This window comes from Dermacentor variabilis, chromosome 10 (assembly GCF_050947875.1).
Source record: "Dermacentor variabilis isolate Ectoservices chromosome 10, ASM5094787v1, whole genome shotgun sequence".
Classification (NCBI taxonomy): Eukaryota; Metazoa; Arthropoda; class Arachnida; order Ixodida; family Ixodidae; genus Dermacentor; species Dermacentor variabilis.
The window spans coordinates 36,935,901-36,959,772 of record NC_134577.1 but is presented as its reverse complement, the minus strand read 5'-3'; the positions used below and the strand labels follow the sequence as shown (position 1 = coordinate 36,959,772).

The 23,872-nt window shown below is 43.4% G+C and overlaps 1 protein-coding gene across 1 annotated transcript; it reads right to left on the bottom strand.

The window, feature by feature from the left end:
- Nucleotides 1-982: 982 nt before the first annotated feature.
- On the bottom strand, nt 983-20,625 carry LOC142560332 (solute carrier family 35 member E1 homolog). Its single transcript, XM_075672336.1, has 6 exons — nt 19,357-20,625; nt 15,440-15,510; nt 9,080-9,217; nt 8,330-8,455; nt 5,751-5,996; nt 983-4,328 (listed from the first exon to the last, which is right to left on the bottom strand). Exons 1-6 carry the CDS (start codon nt 19,682-19,684, stop codon nt 4,164-4,166), a joined length of 1,074 nt encoding a protein of 357 aa, XP_075528451.1. The 5' UTR covers nt 19,685-20,625; the 3' UTR covers nt 983-4,163.
- Nucleotides 20,626-23,872: the final 3,247 nt, after the last annotated feature.

Below are 23,872 nucleotides of genomic sequence, written 5' to 3'. Positions count from 1 at the left end.
ATTAATCAGATTTTATGGTGCATGCATGATTTGCAACATGCCCTGTGTGTCAATCAATCTGTGTGTCAATCACACACGCATCTTGAGGATATTGAGGCTCTAAATGGCCTGGTACAGGGCTCGTCTTCCCGTGGCACGCACGGCGAGAGAAAGTGTTAAACTAACCTTATCTAACAGTGCTGTGAAAATGTGAATAAAATTCTGGACATTGTGCTCAGCAACATTAAAGCCATAGCCAGAGGGAACCAGCCATGGGTAATTTTACTAACTCACAGCATATATTGCTAAATCTCTTGGCAAAAACATGAGAACTTCAGTGATCACTTGCAGATGCGAATACTAGGAACGGACTGTGATGTTGTCATTTTCTTTGTTTCTTCTATTTAACACATGTGCTGTACCTCGCTTTTTTGCTTTCTCTTTTGTTTAATTTTACATTTTTATTTCTGCCCATTGTATAACGTACAGCTTTTGTAATCAATATATCAACCTATCAGTTTTAGAAAGATTGATTATTCTGCCCATTGTATAAGGTACAGCTTTTGTAATAAATATATCAACTAATTTTAGAAAGACTGATTATATAACACCATTAACTATAAGCCACTCTCATACTGTTATGAGAGGGGTCCGATTTTTTATTTTTATGTATTTTATTCTGTTTGATTACAGATCAACTGTTATTGCTCTCCTCTTGTATGACATTCTTTTATATGAAGTCATGGTCCGGCCATGGGGAGCTACGAATAAATAGACGAGAATTCACTGGTACTTGGCACACAATGAACACCAGCACAAAAGGGGCACGAAAGTTCTTAACTCTTGAACTGAATGATTTTGTCACGTAGTTTAACACCTCAAAGCAACAACTGCTTTACGAGAAACTCGCGAACTCATTGTCATAGACAAGGGCATTTAATTATGGCCCCACACAACATAAGTATGGAAGAGCTTCTAGCAGAGTCAACCAAGCTCAGTTAAATATCCTGCAAGCATGCGGAGTTTATTGAGTTTTACCACAATCTTCCTCTGGGAGCTTCAGAGTCCCTCAGCAGACTCTAAAATATATTGACAATGAAATTTTCTGAAATTTCTTTAGAATAATAAACACTGCTAGTACATACGAAAGCAAGGAAGATTAGAAGAATAAACACTGCTACCTACGAAAGCACGGAATATGACCATACTGCATGAAAACACCAATGTGGTATACTGTATAATGGACATTACCTCGCAGGCATATCAAGTCAAGCAATTGTACATTAGCAAAACAGCAACTTCAACTGCTACTTTCTTCTCTCAATAAGACTGTTTTGATTTTATTTTTTAAAGAGCTTTTAAACATTCTTCAGAAACAAATCAGTTTAGCCTTGTAGACTACTCTTTCACAACTCTATTTGACGGAGCTAGAACTCAAGTTCATATTTGATGGAGAATGACAACTTAATTTCACCTTTTGAATTTTGTGATCAAGCACCGTCAGTGTCATCATGGAGTTCACTATAGTGTAGCACATTTGTGCAGTTTCTGCACAGCAGAAGTTCTCAAAAGCTTCCAGGATGTGCATTTCCTTACTTTTCAATCAATTCAATCATTCTTCACTTATGAACAACTAACTGGCTCCAAGGAATGTCAAAATCCTCGATATCACAGAAAGCTAGGGCAGGAAGTCTAAGTTGACCTCACCACTCATCTCTCGTTATTTGTTTTTTTTTTTCCTTTCCTACTTACCAAGCCGCTGCTCACTACAAGACTGGCCACCTTGGCATTCCAGACATGTAATTTACCAAAATAACTTCTCTTTAGTATTAATGCAACTACTGCATATGACACAGCAAAACTTTAGAGAGCCGAGTTAGGCTTGCAGCTGCTCATTCATTTTCCTTTCCCTTTGACGGTTAAATAAAACAAGCGCAAGATTAAAAAGCACAGAAACAAGTAAATACAAAAGAAAAACACCACTATGGTAACCTGCCATAAAAATGAAGCAATAAGGTTTAGACAATTACAAGCAATGAAGCTCGATAATATTAAATCAAACACATACGAGAGGAATGTTCCATGTAATTCACAACATATTCAAGAAGCTTTTCCTTCTAACGCAACTCCAATTCATAATATAACACCAGGCCTAAAACAATCTTGCCTGTTTCAGTGGCATAAATTCCACTCTCCTTTCAAATTTGCATAATCTCCTACATGCATTGTAAGCTGGAGATTGAGAGCATGTCTAACGAAAGGACATAAATAATGCAACATGAATTTTAAACACTATTTTATAAAGAGCAAGAAATTCACAGTGTAATTCTGCGGGTTACCAAGAGTACCATATTCTCAAAAATACACAAACACAGAAACAATTGCAGCAAGCATACACACCCTGAATGGTAGTGCAGGCGTTAAAGAACTACTAGTCATGTAACAATGGCTGCATGACTAGTTCATTTTCACAGACCCATTTTTAATACTTCACCATCACTGGGCTCTGTCAGGATTATATGTAAAGGTGTAAATTAAAGTGCATCAGTGAAGAAACTGATAAACTCTGATGAGCTCAGTCAAGACACACAATCGCATCAGGCATTAGAATGTAGTCATGCATTGGCTAAACAGGGGACATTACTGAAGCAGTTCCAAGATTAGAAACTTCTTGTTTATATTGCTTTGCCAAACCAAAGAGCCTGCACAAAAGATATGTCTGCCAAGAAACATAAAGCTCCCATTACACTTTGACCCACGCATTAGGCATATGCCATATTGCAAGATATGCTGCTAATTACAAATTAGCCTTTGTAACTGAAATGAGAACAGTTCAAAAGGCTTCATAACTTTGCCATGTTTGCAACTAAATGCGCAGTCCCCATGCCTGTGCCCGCTACAGTTTTAAAGTTATAGTAGTATGTCAAGGATCTTTAATTTCTTTCTTGTTAATTTTAGAGTTGATTGAAAAAGTGACCCATCTTGTACGGCCACAGTTTGAAAACCTTAGCCTCTGACTTGTGTAAATCTTTCACTGCCACTAACCATAAGTAAGAATAAAAATCTGACAAATAAGTGCAAGTGCTAACTAAAATCAGCATTGCCTTTAACAGGCGGTCAGCCAATTTTAAGACTGCAGGACAATGAATAAAGTAAAGTTTGGACAACATCGTCAGCGTTCTCTAACTTGCTGGGCACTCAACCAGTGCAATGGCTAAACATGTGAACACAGCATATTGCGAGTTTCAGTGTCTTCTGGTTGTCTTAATGAAAGTGCAGACCATGGATTCATTATATAACATGTGTGATAAATATTAAAAACAACCATCACATCACTATACAAGCTCGCAGTACAATCCACAACAAGTCCGTATCCTTCTGCACAAGACTTCCACAAAAGAGGCCTATAAAAATAGAAAACAGACCACTTGATCCAGGTTACTTGTGAACAAACTTACAAAGCAATAAAGCAGGGCAGGTTGAGTTTTCCTTCTAACATTACATCTTCCCCCTGCCAACATTTTCACTGGTTCCTCATTCACGCAAGACAATCGCTTCATGATTCAGCATGTACTTGTCTAAACAGCTGTAACAACCACGTGAGGGTGATTTCTGAATGTGCGATAAGTACAGTAGTCATGCAACACTAGAAAAAAACAAAAACCTTTATATTAAAGTCTTTGTCAACAAAATCTAGCCAAAAGCTCTCTAGTCAACACCAACAAACAATAGAAAGTAAAGTAACTTCTCTAGGACTGTCCTGCATATCACAACACAAGGTAGGGATCTTGCTTCCAGTTTCGAGCAACAAAGGACCATCTGGGGATTTAGCGGCACTACCAATTCGCAATAACACTTGCCTAACCAAAATCGGTTGTATGTGCCTACACTGTACAGGAAATCACAAGCATAAAAAGGCAAACAAAAAGTGGTCACACTTTGAGCCGACGTTTGAAAAATCTGTCTTGGAACGTCAGTGCAAACACAGGTCAAGTTGTGCAGCGTCTGCTATGAAAAGCAGAAGTTCAACGAGACTCTCTTCCTCCAGGCAGTCACCACACGAACATGCAAGTCACTTTAGTTCAGACAGTGGACACACATTCTGGAATTTCTCGGTCTCTGTATCTTTTTGCTGACACAAGTAAGCACTCTGTTCATTGCATGGTCTAGCTAGGGTCCCCTTGTCAAAGACCCATGAGCTTCTCGTTGTAAGGGCTAAGAAGGTGCAGCGCAGTGCCATTCATGCCGTTGATGGGCTTGTGCTGGTCGGCAGTCCTAATCAGTGGATTCAAGTCTTGAGATGACACTGGCAGAGCCTTCCGGGCTGCTTTGTTTGCATCATACTTTGCCTGTCGGTCATCAAAAACACTGATTAGAACATGATAGCACTTCATAAAACTTTGTAAAAAAACTAGTGCTTTAACTATACAGCCACTATTACAATGATGTTGTATTCAAGAAATGTCTTTTAGGCTATCTGTGACATCTGTGGTGTTTCGGCTTGCTTTTCACTTGACTGACTGCAAATGATTTACAGTCTTCTTTGCTTTTTTTAGGCTATCTGTGGCTATCTGTGATGTTTCGGTTTGCTTTTCACTTGAATGACTGTTAATGCAACAATGTGGCTCACTGTTCTGTGTTTCTGATGATCAAGCCCTGTACCCTGTGAATAAACGTCAATTCTTGGTCTATGCTCACTCAGAACAGTGGTCTCTGTCGTTTATAGCATGTTGTGCCTGCAGCTGTTGGGCCAGTTGCATTAAACTTCACCTCTGGCTGTGTCACAGTGATGCAACTACTAGAATATATACTATCAACGAAGTTTGTTAGCTGCAAAACGAAGAGATTACCACATTTGCAACAGCAATAAGCGGGTCCCTCAGTTTTCCTGTTTCTTGTTCAACTACAATACATTTTAACTTCAGCTAACTTTTTTTACAAATGCGTAGCATGTGTTGTCAAAGCACATGGAGGCAAATTTATAGAATAGGCAATTGCATAGCTTTCTTTATCAGCATATAAATAAGCCCTTAGCGGATGACACAAGCACCCAGCAGCATGTGGTGCAAGGTGGATAAAACATGAATCTTAGACATGAACCTTAAAGCAGCATGGTGACTCTGCTTAAATGCAACGAGAAGTAGAGCTCATACTGCTGCAGAAGCTGAATTTGCCTTCTAGAGGAGTGATTAGTACCAGTGTCAGGTTAAAAAAAACTGAGTACTGATTGTGCCTCTAAAAAAGGTGAACAACTGCATTCATACTTCTCTTTGCAGTACATGCTCAGGTACTGCATTGTATACACCTGGCCTATTTTATTATCAATTTTTGTTTATTGCCGTAAAGATTCAGAAAACGCTGCAAGCACTTAATGATGATTGCAAGTATGTGCAAAACAAGAAGCAGAGCCATCAGACAGAGTCAGAGAGATTTACGGTTATGCGCCACTTCTGGCAAACAGCAATGACAGTGTTGTTTTCTTTTCTTCTTCTTTATTCTTATTTGTTCATTTGTTTTGCTTCAGCATCAGAATCATTGATGTTCATAAGCTTTCTGGGACGCACCGATTTGCATTTCGACCACAAAAACTTTGCATCGGGCCTTCTCTGCATCTGAAGTTGGCCTTCAATTTCAAGGTCTTTCACAGGTTTACTACAAGACACACTGAACGCACATAAGGGTCTGATCAGGCCTCCCTGCAATGCAGCAGGAACGCATGACCTGAACCCCAAGTGACCTACGACAGTGCGCAGTAGACTGTGTAGCCATACCTTGTTGTAGCAGAGGACACCAAGCACCGCAGTGAGCATGCCAAATACGTTGAGGGGTGTGACGGGGTTGTGCAGCATGAGCAGGGACACGGTGATGACCGAAATCCGCTTTGTCGCATTGCAGACGGAGTAAGTAAGCGGTGAAACCATGTTGAGCACCGTGAACGCAACCAGGTTTTGAGCAAAGTTGAGTGCCCCATCCAGGAAGAGTAACAGCAACACCGTAAAGCCGTCAGACTGCTTGAACTGTGGTGCAAGAGAGAAAGGTAGGAACAAGCTGCTTTATCAAACAAGGCTGTTGCGACAGGGCCTCCGTATACAGATCAAAATGAGCAGAAAAATTTTCAAGCAGTCAAAGGATTTCATGAACGCAAATACTATACAGGGTGATCCAAAAGTAACAGAAAACATTTTCGCACTGGGTTACAGCTGAGCAAGAAGATGCAAGATGAAGATGCCATTTAGCTGCCTGTGCCCCAGATGAGCAATTTTAGTTCCCAAATCCAATGTGAGGCACAGGTAAACACCATGATCTATGTTTTCTAAACCACGCATGCTGCACACCTCAGAATCACAAAATAATAGAATGCGACATACAGCGCAGTAAAATGATTTCCGAGCACCTAACAGATTTAGTGAAAAACATACACAAGGTATTTCAAGCACATCACACTGGTCAAAAGGAGCAAGATCGGCTGCTTTCACACACAAATTAGCATCAGTAGAATGGTAATGCATTAGCATCAGCTGAACATTGATGCACATGCATAATGTGCTTCGTGTTAATTTGCAACTTGCACTCATATCTGTCAAAGCAATAAAATAAGTGATGCGACAAGTGTATTGTGTTGCTTGTCTAATCAGCCGACCAGTGACCATCACGCAACTCATACGAGGTGACGACTATGATAAGACAATCTTTATGTGAGGCAACGACTACACTGATGATGTTCAAGAACATCATAACACTTCCTGAGAAAGTTTTAGAATTTAATTCATAAGTGCCAAAACCACAATTCGACTCTGAGGCATACCGTAGTTGGGAAGGGGGGGGGGGGGGGGGGGGGGGGCTTCAGATAAAGTTCTGACCATCTGGGGTTCTTTAACGTGCACCTAAATATAAGCACATGAGCATTTTTACATTTTGCCTCCATCTAAGTGCATTTTATTTGCATTTGCACGTGCATGTGTGCGTATACAAACAAGTTTGGCAGCACCTGTGGTAGCATTGTAAAATACTTGTTTGGCAGAAATATTCAAGGCAAGAAACTTCTTAAAATCAGTGGTTTTCAGTTTTCACAGATTTGATTGTTTTACTGTCACATTTTCCGAGAAAATAGTAGCATTGAAGGTCTAGACATGTATAAAGTCACATAAAAGTAAAGCAATGAACGGGGCTAGTTGGTGGACATTCATGATTATATTGCGCTTCGTGTTACACTGACGAACATGATGGACAAGACTCGGACGTACGTAGCGAAACGTTACATGCGCTACGTACATCCGCGTCCTGTCCTTCACGTTTGTCAGTGTAACACTAAGCGCAATATAATCATGAACACATAAAAGTAAAACCAAAGCAAACGGCACAATGGTGTTGCATTCTTTATTACTTTCTCCTTTCACTTTGTTCTGGCGATGTGGGACATGGATATAAGCACACAAACCTGTGGTTGCCAGCAGTAAAGGAAGGTTGTAATCTTAGCGCTCATCCACTCCTTTTCCAGTGTCATCTTTGCCCTTGCAGTGGCACGCTGATTATGCCATTAGTTTTCAGATATCAACCTGCTCAACTTGGTGCACCAGTTGAGCGAAAAACCTGCAGCACATCTCTATCAGCTCGGCCCCTTAGGTGCCAAAGCGCTTTACACACCACGCTGTTCCTACACTAGGCGGCCAAAGAGAGCAAGCTGGGTGGCTCATCACAGTGATAACAGTGGTAGGGTAGCTTGTAAGTTAATGATAACGTGGTGCTAAAGGACTGGATGATCATCACCAGTCTAGTTATGTCCACTGCAGGATGAAGATCCCAGCCGACACCATCTTATACCTGCAAACTTCCTAACTTCATCACTCCACCTATAGTTCTCTGTCATCTCCAACTGTACTTCCCTTCCCTTGGCAACCGTTCTGCACCTACACCAGACCATCGGTTACTCCCCCACGCATTAGGTGTTCCATCCAACTCCAATGTTTCCTCTTAATGTCAACTACAATCCCGGCTGACCCCGTTTTATCTCTAATCCAGACCGCGGTCTTCCCGTCTCTTAACATTACTACAAGCACCTTTTGTTCCATCGCTTGTTGTGTGGTTCTTAGCTTCGTTGTTAAACACTAAGTTTCTGTCGCATATGTTAGTTCTGGGCTGACTGAAGTCAACTGTTGCCCTGATACAACTGCAAATTACCCTGGTGAATATTTTGTACAATACCAAAAGCTAATGGATCTATAATTCCCCGACCTTTTAGCATCTCCATTCTTATAGGTTAGCACAATACGCATTGCCATTAGTGAAAATGATATCAAATCTGGCCTCTTCTGTCTCAATGTGTGGTAGAGAGCATGCCCCAGGCCCTTACCAACGAAGTGTCCTTGCTAAAACGACGTGCATCGAAGAGAAGCCACACCGGGATGAAAAACATGAGCGCCAGCCTCGCAAATGTATGCAGCAGGCGCAGGTAGTGAACATTGGTGTCTCGTATCACCTGCACGAAGGAAGAAGCAGTGTCCAGGTGGCATGAAGCCGCTTCCAGCAACCTCATGCAATGCAAATTTAAAGCACGCAGCATCTAAAGAAGTAAGGCCAACATTAATGAAGCAATTCCTCAAGCACAGTATCAAACAGAGGGCATGAAAATCCACTGTCACATACAGCCACCATAAATGTTCCTTTGTGCAGAGAAATGACTTCAAATATATAATTCAATGTTACACAAAGTAAAAGGCTATTCACTTCAAATACCCTTGAAACTCCAAGAAGGCTGTTAGAAGAAAGTAAGGTAGGCATTGTACATCAAAAACAAAGAATGGGCTGGTGTTGTTTACTATGAAGCTACAGACTTAATTACTTAGCTAATTATTATTTACATGAGTACACATAAATATGCCAGCAGATGTCAATCCCTGCAAAAAAACAAGTCTTCTGCATAATGCAACAAAGTTTTATAATCTCATAAAATTGCAGACTCGCTACTGGCACAATAGACAGAGGCAAATCATATGTCGCCCACCTAATGCAATCACATATCACAAATGCAATCACAACTCTAATATGGCTACCTAAATGACTTCAGGAGACAATATATGAGAGACAAACAAAAAATAGTAACCTTTTTTGTGTATATGTTTTGCAGTGAGAAGCCAATGGTGGATACCAAGGCGCTGATCAGGCCAGTCATGTCGAAGGAAATCTCGGTCATAGTTGCAACCATGACTCCAAAGATAATTGGCAGCAATGACGCATAGACCTGCAAGTATTGATGCTCATCAATTCAAAAAGCCATACACAAACACCGATTGGAACTATTATGTTGAGAAAATAAATTTGTGGAAATGGGATTTATTACGATAATAAGCAGCTGTGAACAGCCGCCAATATCGAAGCACAAGAAAATTGTTCCAAGGAATCAGCAGTGCTACTGTTAACTTATACTATATTAGTGTTTCCGGTCGTTTTTGTGGCACACTACTGGTGTGAGTGGTACCCTTCGCGAAGAGTTAGAAACATAACAGTTACCATGCAGATTTAACTCTGGGCAAAATGGACACCGCAGGAAACCACTGACCAGGTAGACTTGTTGGCGTGGTCATAGTTAAACTCTCTCTTAATAGATATTCACCAGCATTCCGGTTGGTCAATGTGCCTCAATTGATTGATTGATGAGATTTAACATCACAAAGCAACACACGAATTATAAGAGGCACCTTAGTGAACTGTCCACCATAAATTTCAACCAACTGGGTTTCTTTCAGGTACTACTTACAGCTGTTCAAATGTGAACAGTGAAGTGCGCAGAGAGTGTGTGGCTTTTGTGCAATCTAGTAATAACGAAGGGGCACGAACATGTACGACCAATAGTGATGTGTCACAAGAGGACAAGAGGTGTTCATGACACATAAGAGTTTGTCATACGGCTTCATTCTCTTTCCTTTTCTTCTAGGCTGTACAAAAATTGTCAATGTTTGTGGTGCAAAAGGTTAGCAGACGAAAGGGAAAAAATGGGCAGCACTCTTTTTCACTGTTTCTTTTTTTCTTCCGCGACCCTTTCGTGCCACATACATTGAGAGCTATGCACCAACTAAGCCAACATCACACCTTGCATAAAAACCACATGCACTGATGTTTGCATTTGAATGACTCTAGATAGTACACCAAAAGCTCTGTGCATGAGCTTCCTTTCATTCTGCCCCCATCAGAATGTACTTGTCACAGCAAAAGATCAAACCTGTGACCATACGTTCAGCACCAAAAGCCACCAAGTTATTGTGGCATGTCAATGTGCCTCAATACCAGGCACCGAGCATTGATCAGCAGTCTGCACTGATGGGCTAGCTGGTGCACATTCATAATAAACCTTCGTGCAAACAGGACCACACAAGAAGGGGACATGGCAAGGTGCTTGTAAGATGTCAGGACAAGGAGCAAACAAAGATGTCAGTTGAGGAAGCGCCTTGTCCTGTCTCCTCCTTGCACCGTCCTGTTGTTAAGGTTTATTATGAATGGGGCACTGATGCACTACATCTTGCTCGTAAACTTTCCATCACGTGTTGCTGGCTACAGTAAAAGCATGACTTCTGCTTCCATGTCACCGTAGTGGCATCATCTATATATACATTTCAGAGATCAAAGCAGGTGGTACTGTAGCATACAGGGACGACTGTATGCACATCTTCTTGGTGGCTAACTGCACCAAAATTATACTTTGGCTAAGTTGATTATAAATGAGTAGTATTTAGAACAATCAAACCAATACTGGCAAAGATGCAAGTCTGCTAATGGTATTTATTACAGCCTTTAACAGTACCTAAGCATATGAAGCATGCACCTGGTGGTCAGTAGATATGACGCACATTCCAGAACACCGCCTCTGAGATTTTCAGCGACCGTAGATGCCCCCTAATCTTGAGGTCATGCCAAGGTGTCATTTCTACAGAGTGGTAATGGTGACACCTTCTTCAGTTTCGGTATTAAAAGCCTTTCTTTTCGAAAGTCTTTCATGGTGCATACACTAGTACCTCGGACACGAAATTTTGTATGGAGGCTGCTCTATACATAACCAGCCGAAACTAGGCTTTTTACACTGTCCGAAATTATCTTGCAGTTGGTCTTGGACAGACTTCAATAAAAAAGAACGACAGCTAATTTGTGACCATATTAAAACCAGTGCTCCAAGAAGGTTTCAAGCTCTGAGCACACCAATGAGTTGATCTAGCATGAAGAGATTTTGCAGAGTGGCATTTTGTAGCAGTTTGTTCTTGCCTTGCAGCCACTCTCACATGTGTCTAGCTCAACGTATGACCGTAACGCAGACCAACCTTTATCACGCAACTGCTTTTCTTTCAAACACTGGCACATCTAGATGTGCCTTCTAAGAAATGTCACAGGATGGCAATGAAGCAAGCTCTGAAACATTTGCCTGCACTTGAAGGGCGAACTGAGTGACAGAAAAGACTCTGTCTGAGGAACATGACTGATGGTGTATTTCTTGTGTGAAGAGAGTAATACAGAGCTGAAGTAAATGACAGAGGGTATTGTCATGTCATTTGTGAGAGAGGTTTCTGTGCCTAAGCTGCCAAGTGTTCAAAACTTCTCTGCAGTCTTCTTGCATGGGAGAGCTAGGGATAGATAAAAAAAAAAAATAAAAGAAGACCGGGATGTTAACCATTGGAGGAATCGATAGAATCACAGGACCTAGTATAACTGGAAATGCATGCATGTAAAAATATTCCCAGTGTATAATTGCAAATATAACACAGCAGCCTCTTTGTGTTTCACTGGAAAAACAATTACAGTGTAGCAGCGCTATTATCGGACTCAGCCCCGGAAGACAAGGAGAAGAGGACATTTGAGCAGAACACACGCTAGTCGGTGGCCAAGAAAAAGCTATATGCCTGGCCACTCTGCCACTGACGATTCTCAATAAATGTAGCCGTGGTCACCCTCACTGGCAACTTCCACATATTGGTGGCCCGGGTGTGGATCGGAATGCCAACCACATCCTGGGCTGCTACAGAAGGCAGCTTTGTGGACGGTGTTGCCTCGTTCTCCATCTTTCTACAAGAGCAACCCAGTGGCCTGGTTCCTGCAGCTGGAGGCCCACTTCTTCCTTGCCGGGTCAGCTCACAGTGAGACAAATACCGCTAGGCAGTCGAGTTCCTACCAAACAGTCTGCACAAGGAAATGGCAAAACCTGGTGACCAGCGATATGAAGGGCTCGAAACCTTTCTCGTCACTAGATATGGACAGTCCGTCAAGCCATGCTGCTGCCCTTGGCACCTGACTCACAGACACAGGCTATCTGGGATGAAAGTACAACCTCAGTGCTGCGAACACCTGATAATCCCGAAACATTGCTGCTGCGCTGCCGCTTCTTTGGTCATGTCACCATCAGGCATGCAGTTCAACCTGCCCATACCCAAGTTTGAGCCTCGGGACATCGAGGGCTGGTTCGTCTAGCTGGAGCAATGAAGCAATTAAGTACAAGGATGTGCAGCATGTACTTCTGCCTCCATAACCGAAACAAACAGGATAAAAAGGAATACAAGAGAGGAGTATTTTTTCTCCAAATTTTAGCTCATGTATCAAAATTTGTGAATAATCTTTTAACAATGATCCAAGCTGTTCAAATGACTACCTCATCAATGTCTCACTCAAATTGGCCATTTAATGATGGTGTTCTCAGGCATCCAAAGGCCCCAAAAAGTAGGGACAGGAAAAAAATTATGTTTCTCAAAAACAATGAATCAATGTGAATTTGACAACTAATACTATCAGCTTTTAAATAATGGAACATTTGCATGGTAGCATATTTTATAAATTAAAAGAAGCCCACTGAAATAAAACTGAAATGAATTTATGTTAGCTGAGCCCAGTGATCATGGCGTCATTGTCCCAGTTAGCCAGAGAGTGTGGTAAAGAAAATTAGCAAAACTGAATCAAAACTACCACCTCAAGCCATTATGATAACATTACTGCAACAAATATTGCATTGTTCAAATGCACTTAAACTTGGAATTAAATAACAGAAGAAACAGCTTTACAGGGCAATAAATAGAAAAGTAAGGTCTGCTGTATTAGCAAATTATACTTCTACAATACCCAAAAAGCTGCCGTTACTGTAACAGGAGGCTTGATAAGCCAGAAGAGATGCAAGCTGAAGGCAGGTGGAGCCATCACCTTGAAGTGCAAAATATTTTTTAAAATTTTCTTTGAATATACTTGTTATTCTTGGCCTGTCCCATAGCCATATGTCTAGAACTACTTGGCATACTTTGTACATTTCGATAAAGAAATAAATGTTTCCTCCTAAAGTTTTGTCTTATCCTTGAAGGCTAATACAAATATATTAAGCAGCATAATTTAGGTGCACATAACAGATGTGCTTCATGCAAACTTGTGTGTTTTCTGTGTATCTCTACTACAGTATACTAGAATAGGGGCAGTGTGTTCAGGAAGCGCTCGCCGCTGAGGCACTTCATGTAGATAGCACGAGATAGCACTAGAATCATGACATCAACTATGCTGTTGCTGCAAAGCTCCTCTTTGCTGAAGAAGGTTGTAAATATATTCCCTCAAGTTTCTTTAGTACTTCAAAAAGCAACTTGGAGGGATACAGCAATCCTCCCCTGTAACAAATTTGTGAATTTTGAGACTCTGCCACTGACACAAGATCAAGTTCTGCAAAAGAAGAGAGCGGTAGTCCTCACATCTGTTGCGAGTAAAAATGTCTGCGCGACATACCCTGCCATATATAATGGATGAGGCGGTCATCGCTCCTTTTCTCCACATAAGCCTGGTGCTCTGCCTGAGTACTGTTTAGCCCTGCTCTACCAACATTAGATTTCCAGCTTCAACTTACTCATCAAGTGACGCAACGTCCCCTTCCTTGTCATAATTATCAGGTGAGTGAAGTAGCGATACCAAATCTTTACTGACTTCTGTGTTCCCGGTTTGCATTGCCTTCGCCAAGTTATAGAAGGACAGGCAATTCGCAACAATAAAAAATTGAGATGGCGCTGGGTGATCGTTGAATCCGCACGACTACCTCACAAGAAGTTCTACAACTTATATTGGCTTAGTCTAGATGTCAATAGGTATTTAAGACCCTCTCGTTCCAAATATTCTAACAGAGCCAAAGCTCTGCACAATGTCATATGGAGCCCATCTGCCGTCGACTGGCTCAAGAAGCCGCAAAGTCCTTTTGCATTGGAAAGCATATTTAGCACCAGCGAACAAGTACAGAAGAGAGACGACACACCACAATGCACTAACTTCAACAACTTGAATTTCAGCAAACACCCACCTATTTAACCCATGCACAGTTAAATAGGTGGGTGTTACCTGAAAATCAAGTAGCTGAAGTTAGCGCACTGTGGTGTCGTTTCCCTTCTGTCCTTATTCACTGGCGCTAAATATACTTTCCATGTCAGTTTACCAACACGCCCAACAAATGGCAATCCTTTTGCATGTGACTCCCATTGAGACAGAAACTCGAGGAATTCCTTCAGAGTCCTTCAGAGCAAGCACGCTGCAACCGGGCGCAACACACGGTGAACGCGTCCGCATGCGTCTGTACAGCCCGTGCGACTGCAGCGCCGCCACATACATCCGGGACCTGTCTACGGTCCTGGCTTCAAGGCAGTGCGTGGCGCGCTCCGCCGTCTGAACACACTGCCCCTATTCTAGTACACTGTATCTCTACTAATAATGGGAGTGAGACAGCCAAATGAGTTGTGAGAATGCACTATGCCACAAGTGGCATTAGGTTTTAATGGCATAAACTATCATTAAGTATCAGTAGCCAAATGTAACTGAAAGCATTAAACAGCCCATGTCCTTTTCTGTGCCCACATGGCACAGTTATCAAATACATACATCACCTATTTTCGGATCTGGCAGTTGACATTGGGCAGTGATTCAATTTATCGCATAGCTATCATACATTTCCATACCACTTGTTCAGTACAAAATATTTGAAACTTACGTGTACCTGGAGAGAAAGCCTATTTCACTGAAGCAGATGTTTTTAGATTCATTTATTTATTTAAGTATCCTAAAGGCCGAAGACAGCATTACTTAGGGGGAAAGTCATTACACAAACATTCTGTCATTCGTATAAACACATGAACAAAAAAATTAAAAATAGAACAGTGAACTGGATTCTCTAAATGGAAAGTACAATGAATGATTATAAATGTTAAAGAATGCACAGCATACTTTTGAATTGGGACAGTGGGGACAAAGATTTTGTGCAATGAAGACAGAAAAGTTGGACATTTTGTGCAAATACTTAAAGAGCTTAGAATCAAATGGCCATTGCAGTAAGCTCGTGGTCATTATCTCACACATCTACATGCTATATTTTTATGATCACAGAGAAGCAGAGCAGTACAGCTGAAAGAAAATGTCTAGCGTGAGCAAAAAAAAAACTTCCAAATAAAGGAGTGGGAACAGAGGACGCAGGACTTACCGTCCATGTCTGCTTTTCCTTCAGAATGATCCTAGACAATACTACAGTGAACAGAGGCATGGTGGCTTTCACTGAAAAGCAGAACAGAAATAAAGAAGCAAGCAACATTAACACTAGTGTTTCCATGTCTTACACACATTTTTACTGCACATACAAATAAAGTCAGAACAAAGTCTTTCGACTTACTTAAAGGAGCTCTGAACCACTTTTTATCGAAGTGGAGAAAGGCATTTGAAGTGAAAATAAGCTATTTCAGAAATACTTTACCACAAAAAGTACTTCAATGCGTTCAGCAGAAGCGGAGTTATTGGCAATCAAATGCGGCTTCCACTGTCTGTGCTCTCATTCCTTCTTCAATGCACTGCAAAGGCTACGGCGCAGTGGGGCGTGCCCACAACATTCCACCTTCTAAATGCTGCCGCGGCGCGCAGTTCAAATTTCATTTTGGAAACACCACGACTTCCACTTTTGGTGCCTACAATGCGCTAAACATAAGCTAGATGTGGTTCTCCTCAGCGAGCTGCAGTATGCTTAGCCAGTGGACTCGTAGCTGCACTTGGTGGCCACATTATCTACACCATATAGCCGACCACAGCTTGATGTCACCTATCAGCCAATAGCAGCTGTGTAAGGGAATGACGAAATAGTGTGTCCAATGACGAAATAGTGCGTCTAGAAGAGAGTGAGAACAGGGCCTTCTATTGAAAAGAGAGCACCTGAGAGAAAGCTGACTTCGTGATCTGCTTGCAAGCTCCACACACTGCATACGACAGTGAAGCTTGGCTGAGTTGTTTGCAGCAGCGTATGCTACCTGCAGACTATGCCATTTCACCAAGTCTGAGGGGTGTTTCAGAGCCCCTTTAAAACTTGATCTGGCCTGAGATCACTAAACACCTATCCGAGCTAACCTACCAATGGCTTTTTCTTTATTATGCTTCGCATCTTACAAACAACATGGCATGAATGAATGTTGGATTTATTATTCCAAAAGTGGCCCTATGGTCTAGAACATGGAATAAAACTTACTGCACTGCAGAGCAATAAGGAATACATCATTTCACATGCCAGCAATCACTCCGGTGTCGCAAGAGGAGAAGAAACCATGAAAATGAATCTGCACTCTCAAAACTACCATTATGCAAACACTGTCCATGATTTGTCATTGATGCGGTGATTGCCTCGTCACCACAGCAAGCGCTAGCCTGAGTGACATGCGCCCACATGCCAGCAAATTAATAAACATTCTTACATGAGAAAAGACTGGTGAATGCAGGGCCTGTTTTAAATGGATAGAAACGCAGTGAAATACCACTTGATTTAACGTCCCTTGAACAAAATTTTCCGTGCAATGAACAATTATAAGTTGCACATGTTGATAGCAGAACAGGCTCGTTTATTTACCTTTCACTTTAACGAAATTTCCCTTTAGCAAACAGTTCCTCGAGGTCTCTTGAAGTTTATTCAAGTTCTTTTTGATATGAACTCTGCGCTCCATTTGATATCAACAATATTTCCCCTGCCTGTCAGTACATTCTAACATTCAGTGGCATGTCATTATTGGAGATTTGCAACATCCAACATCTGTTATGACAGCGTTTTCAGAATTTCCGTTTTTTTTTCTTCAGTGGTGCTAGGACGCTCACTACTCTATCACTGAATACAAGAATGCTGCCCCCAGCTATCTAACGTGAACGGCCAGACAAAGCACATTCTGCTCAAAGGCAACAAAGAAAATTATACAGAAGCATGCAGGATTTCTCAGGACTGTCCAATTGTTGGGCCCAGTACAATTGTTGCACTGTGCCTGATCGGGTGCATTTGTTATTATGAAATGAGTGACTAATGGACGCAAAGCAAAGAAAGAAAGAACAAAAATACAGCTCCATGACCCTGTCGCACTGCCAGCATACTGCTTTATTGTAGCTACGCTAAACAATACAAACTACTTGGAGAGATGAGAAGTTGCTTAACTATGCTCAGCGGCTCATATGGTTGCGCATACAAAGCAAGAACACGCCACGACACATCTTTCCAATTCATCTAAAATTTGGTTGTGCTGTGCATGTAAGAATTTTCCAAGTTGCCAGTCCTAGAGAGTGTCAAGAAAAAACATCTTAATCGTCACAGAACTACCCTATGTGAAGCGCAACACTTTGCTTACCCCAGTGAGGAGTAGCAGACTAGAGACACCCTCTCCAGGCCGACCTCTCCTTTCTCTTCATTAAATTCTACTCCTCCTTCTCCTCACTTAATAAAGGCAACATTGCTTTTCCTATGCGCTGTTCATCGAGCTGCTGCGTCCTACGGAATATCATCATTTCGTTTAGCCATGGCTGGACATTACAGACAATACAAACAGTTTAGATGCACAATGCAGCCTGATGCTGAGCCCAGCGGCATTGTTATACTATTGGGCTGCCACTGATACAAGCATGACCTCTTGCATCACGGTCATCTTAAAGGGACTGACAAATGGCCAGAACGTGTTGTGAGACGTTGATGGAAATGAAATGATCATGATTTATAGTGACAGAATTCAGCATGCTGTTCGTAATTGAAATAGGAATTGTAATTTTAAATTGGCAAAGAAAGTCTCAAAAACCAGTAAGTGGCGAGGCCTGATGGTGAAATCTCGGTACTTCGGATGTAGCCTGAGAGATTACTGTACATAAGTCACCTGTTATTAAATACAGCATAATTATTGCTCAACATTGCAAATGGCATATTATTAGACATTTGTGTTTTATTCTATGCTTCGGAATTCAAAAGCACTCACGTGGCTATGGCAACACGTTTAACTGCTTATCATATGTAAAAGTGTCATTCTGTTTTAGATCCGACTGGTTTCGTTTTGACTGGTTAAATACCGAAGCAGTTGGACAGGAAGCCATGAAAACACGTAGCTTTTATCGCAGAAATACTTTAACACTTCGGAAAACATGAATCATAGCAACACCGACTTAATAAACAAAATAATACATTCTCACACTATGGCCACACTTCTTGTCTGCCTGCCACTAATGCTGGCGTATAATCGCTATTGCGCTCACCTATCACTGTTCTCAGCATATGCTTCCAGTGAACGACCAAATCCTCTCTGCACATTAAAAAATTCTGATAAAAAATTTTCCATGGAATTTTCTGCATTACCACTTCATAATTACACACTACGACAGGTAAGCATTACTCTGCACTAAAAAAAAAAAAAAAAATGGGTACGATGAAAATTGGTTGCCAGTCCCTTTAATGTCAGCATTTCAGAAATTTCTAGAAGAATGAAATACGACCGGTAATGAACCAAGCTGGTCAGCACAATTATAGAGCCTCCTGGTCCATCAGTTTTTGCGCATGCTAATGTGGAGCATACTGCCATACTGCATTCTAACATGGTGACCAGAAAGGGGTAATCAGAAAGAACCGATTTGCAGTATATGTACGATTACTCAACACAAATCATCAACTTCAACAATAAGGAATGGCACTGCAAATATAATCAATGCTCAGCAGTACGCGAAGATCTTCGTGCACGGTCTTTTTTCTGTGTAGTTTTCTGCTCCAGAGAAATGCTGCCTCTTCAAGATTTCCATTACCAAAACATTTGAGCTACAAACTGCCGCCAGCCGATGTAGAACTCTACTAACTAACCAGCACTGTTTAATATATCGTCTGCCGTGTCCTGTTTAACGTTCTGTCCATTCAGTCATGAACGAACAGGCCGGAATTACCACGACAACGCGGTTTCCAACACTGCGCGAAGAGACAGCTGGATGCACAAACCAGTTTCGGCATTAGCATCCTAGCCATGTAACATCATTAAACTGTCGAGACAAGACGCGCCACGACCGTTCGCAGATCTGCATCGAAACCAGGCGACCTTCCCCTACTTCGATCCCGTAAATGAATGGGCGAAGTATCACCTGTGTGCGCGTAGGAGACCGGCACCTTCCACAGGCTGACGTGCGACGTGAGGGAGCTAAAGAACTTGCCGCACGCCAATGGCACGATGCACCGCATGTACGTGCCCCACTCCAGGTCCAGGTAGGGCCTGATGCCCCACAGCGCAAACGCGGGTCCCGAGTACACCGTGATGGAGAACAGCTGGACCATAGTCACGGTCAGCGGGTAGGGAAAGTTGTTGAGCACCACCTTGCCGACGACGTTGTTGCCCGAGCTGATGCCGTACCAGATCACGCAGAGGAGCACGACTCTGACGATCTCGCCGGTGTGGGACGCGTCCGCTGCCATCCTGGCAAAAGCCGAGAGCGGCGGCGGCCCGGGAACGAAACCGACGACGGCGTATGTCAGGCGCGAGTCCTGCCGGCGAAGACGACGCGCCGCCGACCGCTTCTGCCGCCGCTGTCGGGGCTGGCAGCTGCCGCGCCACGCATAACGGCGTTCGCAGGCCTGTAGGCGTAAGGTGCCGCAGGTGTCGAACGCCGACTTCAACCTTGGCGGCAGCGGAGACCTCGACGTGCGATAAACGCGGCGGCACCGAAGCGACGACGGCACAGACGGCACTCGCCACGTCGGCTCGCGCGCTTGCTGCTCCGGCTGCTCCACTCGCAGGCAACCTTGGCGAAGCGCGACCAGCCAACGCAGCGGAAAACAACGAGCGAACGTTGGAAACGCTGAAAAAAATCTACACGACTTCCGGCCCCGTTTCGACTGCTGCTTCCGCTTTGACGAGGGAGGCGGCAATTTGAAAGCGGACTAAAATTTGCAGTGTTCCGAGTACCGGCGAATTCGGAACCGTTCGTCGGGTGTCATTTTATCGAACAGTTGCCCCCCTTCGTCTGAACGCTACTTCGTAGATGACAGCGCGCCCGCTTCACTGAATGCGCAGCAGCGACTTCAATTTCTACGGGAAGTGCTTCGACGAAATGAGCTGACACACTTTTCTATTCGTAAACACACACCGATTTATCGAAGCAGTCAAATTTGAACTACTGCTTTCACAATTGACAAGGCGCGCTACATATGCCTCTTCGTTACTAAATTCTTGCAAATGCCCCGCCATTCAGGGCATTAGACACGTTCTGTAGTGGTCAAGTTTCGGTCCATAAAGCGTACCACGCGCGCTGGATTTGCCTTCACATTTAAACTGGTTTTCTTCTGCATGCTCATTCAATGCTTGAATGAGCATGCATACTTGGGCCTTAAGACATTTTCAAGTGGCGTTGGTGCCGCTTTTCGCCTAAAGGACCCCTAACTGTCGTTGGAAATAAAGATTTGATTGATTGATTGATTGGATTGATTGATTGTTTGGTTGATTCATTGATTGATTGAATGCTCGATCCCTGTGAATCGAAACAGAGTTTCAAAGAATGTACGGAAGTGCTATAGAGGGACGCTTTTGGAAAACTGTTAAAGGGAGTGTCTGCCGTTTTTCAAGGACCTTCTATATTGTAGCAGAATAGAAAGCCTACAGTTCGAAGTGTCTTTTCCCTGAGACACTCTGCTGCAATGCGCGGAACAAGTGCCGCTTACGGAGAAATTCTCGGTGTTGCTCTTGCAATTCGATACGCCATCCGTGTTCCTGAGGAAGTGTATATATTGACGGACTCGCAACAAGCATGCCGGGCGTTCCTATCAGGACATGGCATCCCGAGAGCGGCGCACCAAATTCTCAAACAGATCCCGCAAAATACACCAACCACACCTCCCCGCATCCACTTACTCTGGACAGCTGGTCATACCTCGCTGCCGGGTAACGAACGCGCACATGCGGTTGCCCGAGAAATTTCCCTCCGTGCGAAATTTCCCTCACCACGCCGGGCTCGGCGTGGTGAGGCGACTAGTAGAGTGGGGGGATCCCTTGCTCCGTTACAAAGACATACTCCGTCATTATACACGCATTCGTCGCACCCACGCCGCACCACCGCCGTCCTTCTCGCGGGATGAAGCAGTGGCATTACGCCAGTTACAAACCGCAACTTTTCCAAATCTTGTCTCCCTCAATAACTTCTACCCACACTGTTGTGCAGATCGTTGCCCTGGCTGTGGCAGCTCGCCCACAATCTTCACGTCACGATTGAGTGCACTGCAAACCTCTTTCCTCCCTTGCCAACTCTCCTTTACCCCCTACGCAACAAAGAGCTGTGGGACGATGCCCTTCGCGACGGACCTCCCGAGGTCCTCCGAGCTGTGATACAACGGGCTCGAAACATCGCCGGAATCATCTTAGAGACCCTGGACTGAGGGTTCCTCCCACACTGCTCTCGCCATTCAAATATTAGAAATAAAGATGTTTTACGCTCTCTCGAAGTGTCTTAAGTGTGCAGTGGTTTCTCTGGAAAACGAGTTGAAATTTCTTAAACAGAATTTTTCAGTCTGCATAAATATGTGTACGGGTGCCGACAACACTGTTTACTGGACGTGGTGGCAATGTCAGATGCCATTTATCAACGCGCCACTCCGTTTATGGCCTCGGAGATTGCGCTCGCTCGCACGTTTTACTCCGGCCATATCAGCATGCTCGTTTCCGTCGTGACACACAGTCTTCTCATTCCCACCCCCCAAACACACGTTCCGGGCAGCAGACGGTCCCTTCCTTTTAACCACGCATGGTGGAGATCAGCACTGCTAACCGGCAAGCATTTATTTAGCAAACTTTGTAGGCTGATATCTCGAAAGTAATGCAAGTCCTAGGATTTCTGCCAAGCAGACATGACCCGATCACTACTACTCGCTTTCTATTTCGCAATTCTTTTTCTTTTAGAGTTAGCTACCTGGACATTGCGACTTGTCGTGGAAGTCATGTGCACTTAATTCCTGAACATGAGGAATTGTGTTTTATAGACATTGCTATACTCATTATGCGAAAGCATCAAATGGCCCATTCAGCAAAAAAGTCGGCATCTGTATCGGCGAAACGGCACCTAAATCTGCACTGGCCGCGACGCCACGTCACAAGCACCCATCGACGGAACACAGCGGGTGAAGGGCTCACCTGCTGCCGCATTCGCGCGCCAGACATTACATAAGGGGAGAGGGCATCGTCGCGACGCCACGTCATCCTCGTTCTCGGAAGCTGGCATGCAGTCTATATATATCTCTCTCAGCCCCACTGGGCTTAGTTGCTGCGCGCCTGCTGGCCTTGGTGGCCGCTGCTGCTTCCTTGGGCTCTCGGCGCGCAGGATGTCAGTGGCATGCGGCGTTGGCACCGCAGACTGCTGCTGCTTGGTGGATCAGGCAGCACATACCGCTATGGAGCCTGAAGCCCCTACAGTGTTGGCGGCCGCAACCTCGGAAGTAGCGAAACGCGGCTGTCCACGCCAGTACACCGCAAAGTAAGGGAGCGGAAGAACGCAGCAAAACGAGCGAAGAAGCAGGCAGCGGACTAGTTGAATGGGATTAAAGACATCGTGGCCACCGAAGACATCGTCTGCTTGACCCTCCCCTTAGACATTAGCGAACACACTGTGTGAAAATAAATGCACTCGATTTCTCCGCAATATCACCCAAAAGATTTCGGTCTACAGTCAGCATGCTAATGCAGAAATGTAAAAAAAAAAAATAATAACCTGCACCAATTTAATTGGTAAACTCGATAACATACTCTACAGCAAAACTCAAAAACATTACTCGCAGCACAAAACTCAAAGGACCGCTCAGCAGCATTCAATAGCGCATAATGCTTTTGCATTCACAATTCATAAGAAGTGATTAGGTGTGACAACTTTATTGAAAATCCTGCAAATTGATGGCCTGGGTCTAGGCTGCACCGGGACAGCAGAGAGACCCTGTTTCCCGGTAGCTCCCCGGCCTTGATGGATGGCCCAAAGTTGGTCCTGGAGATCTGAGCTAGTCAGTGCGGCTCTCCACCATGCCCCTAGTTCATCCGGAGGGGACTGCAATAGGTTCCTCAGAATATTTTTGAACAAGGCCTCCTTAGCTGACTTTAGACTGATATTGCGCAGCTGAGATTTGGCCATCTTGAAACAGACAGTTAGGGGACTTGTAGACATCATATGGTATTAAATGATACCTAGTCATGGCGAGAATATGTAGCAGTAGTCAACTAAGGATATAATAAAAAACAAGTATAAATAGCCCTAAGCAGGGTCAGATGCGAGTCTGTGTGTCGCTGTCGCCCTCTGCCATGCCGCCGCCAAGTGCCACCTAACATAGCTGCAGCACCCAGCACCCTCCGCCAGATGGCGTAGAGTTCCCAAATTCGAAAGTGCCCATTGATTGTCAGAAATACACGAGGAAAAGAAGGGCTGCACATAGCATACTTTCTAACCACATTAACTTATTAGGCCAGAAGTCTGGAACAATACAACATATCCTAGACAAAGATGGAAACAAGCTGGAAGGGGATGTGGCATTACGTTATATCCAAAAAAAAAATAAGAGCTGAATCTTTTAAAGGCAATGATGATGTGGATATTGAGAAAAAAAGAAGAGCATGGACAAGAACAAGACAGAAAA

Excerpts from the sequence above, each read along its gene's own strand:
- LOC142560332 (XM_075672336.1), bottom strand. The coding sequence starts at position 19,684 with ATGGCAGCGGACGCGTCCCACACCGGCGAGATCGTCAGAGTCGTGCTC. Across the intron at positions 8,456-9,079 it reads AAAACATATACACAAAAAAG|GTGATACGAGACACCAATGT; the intron begins GTTACTATTTTT and ends TCCTTCGTGCAG. Across the intron at positions 5,997-8,329 it reads TTAGCAAGGACACTTCGTTG|TTCAAGCAGTCTGACGGCTT; the intron begins GTAAGGGCCTGG and ends CTTGCACCACAG.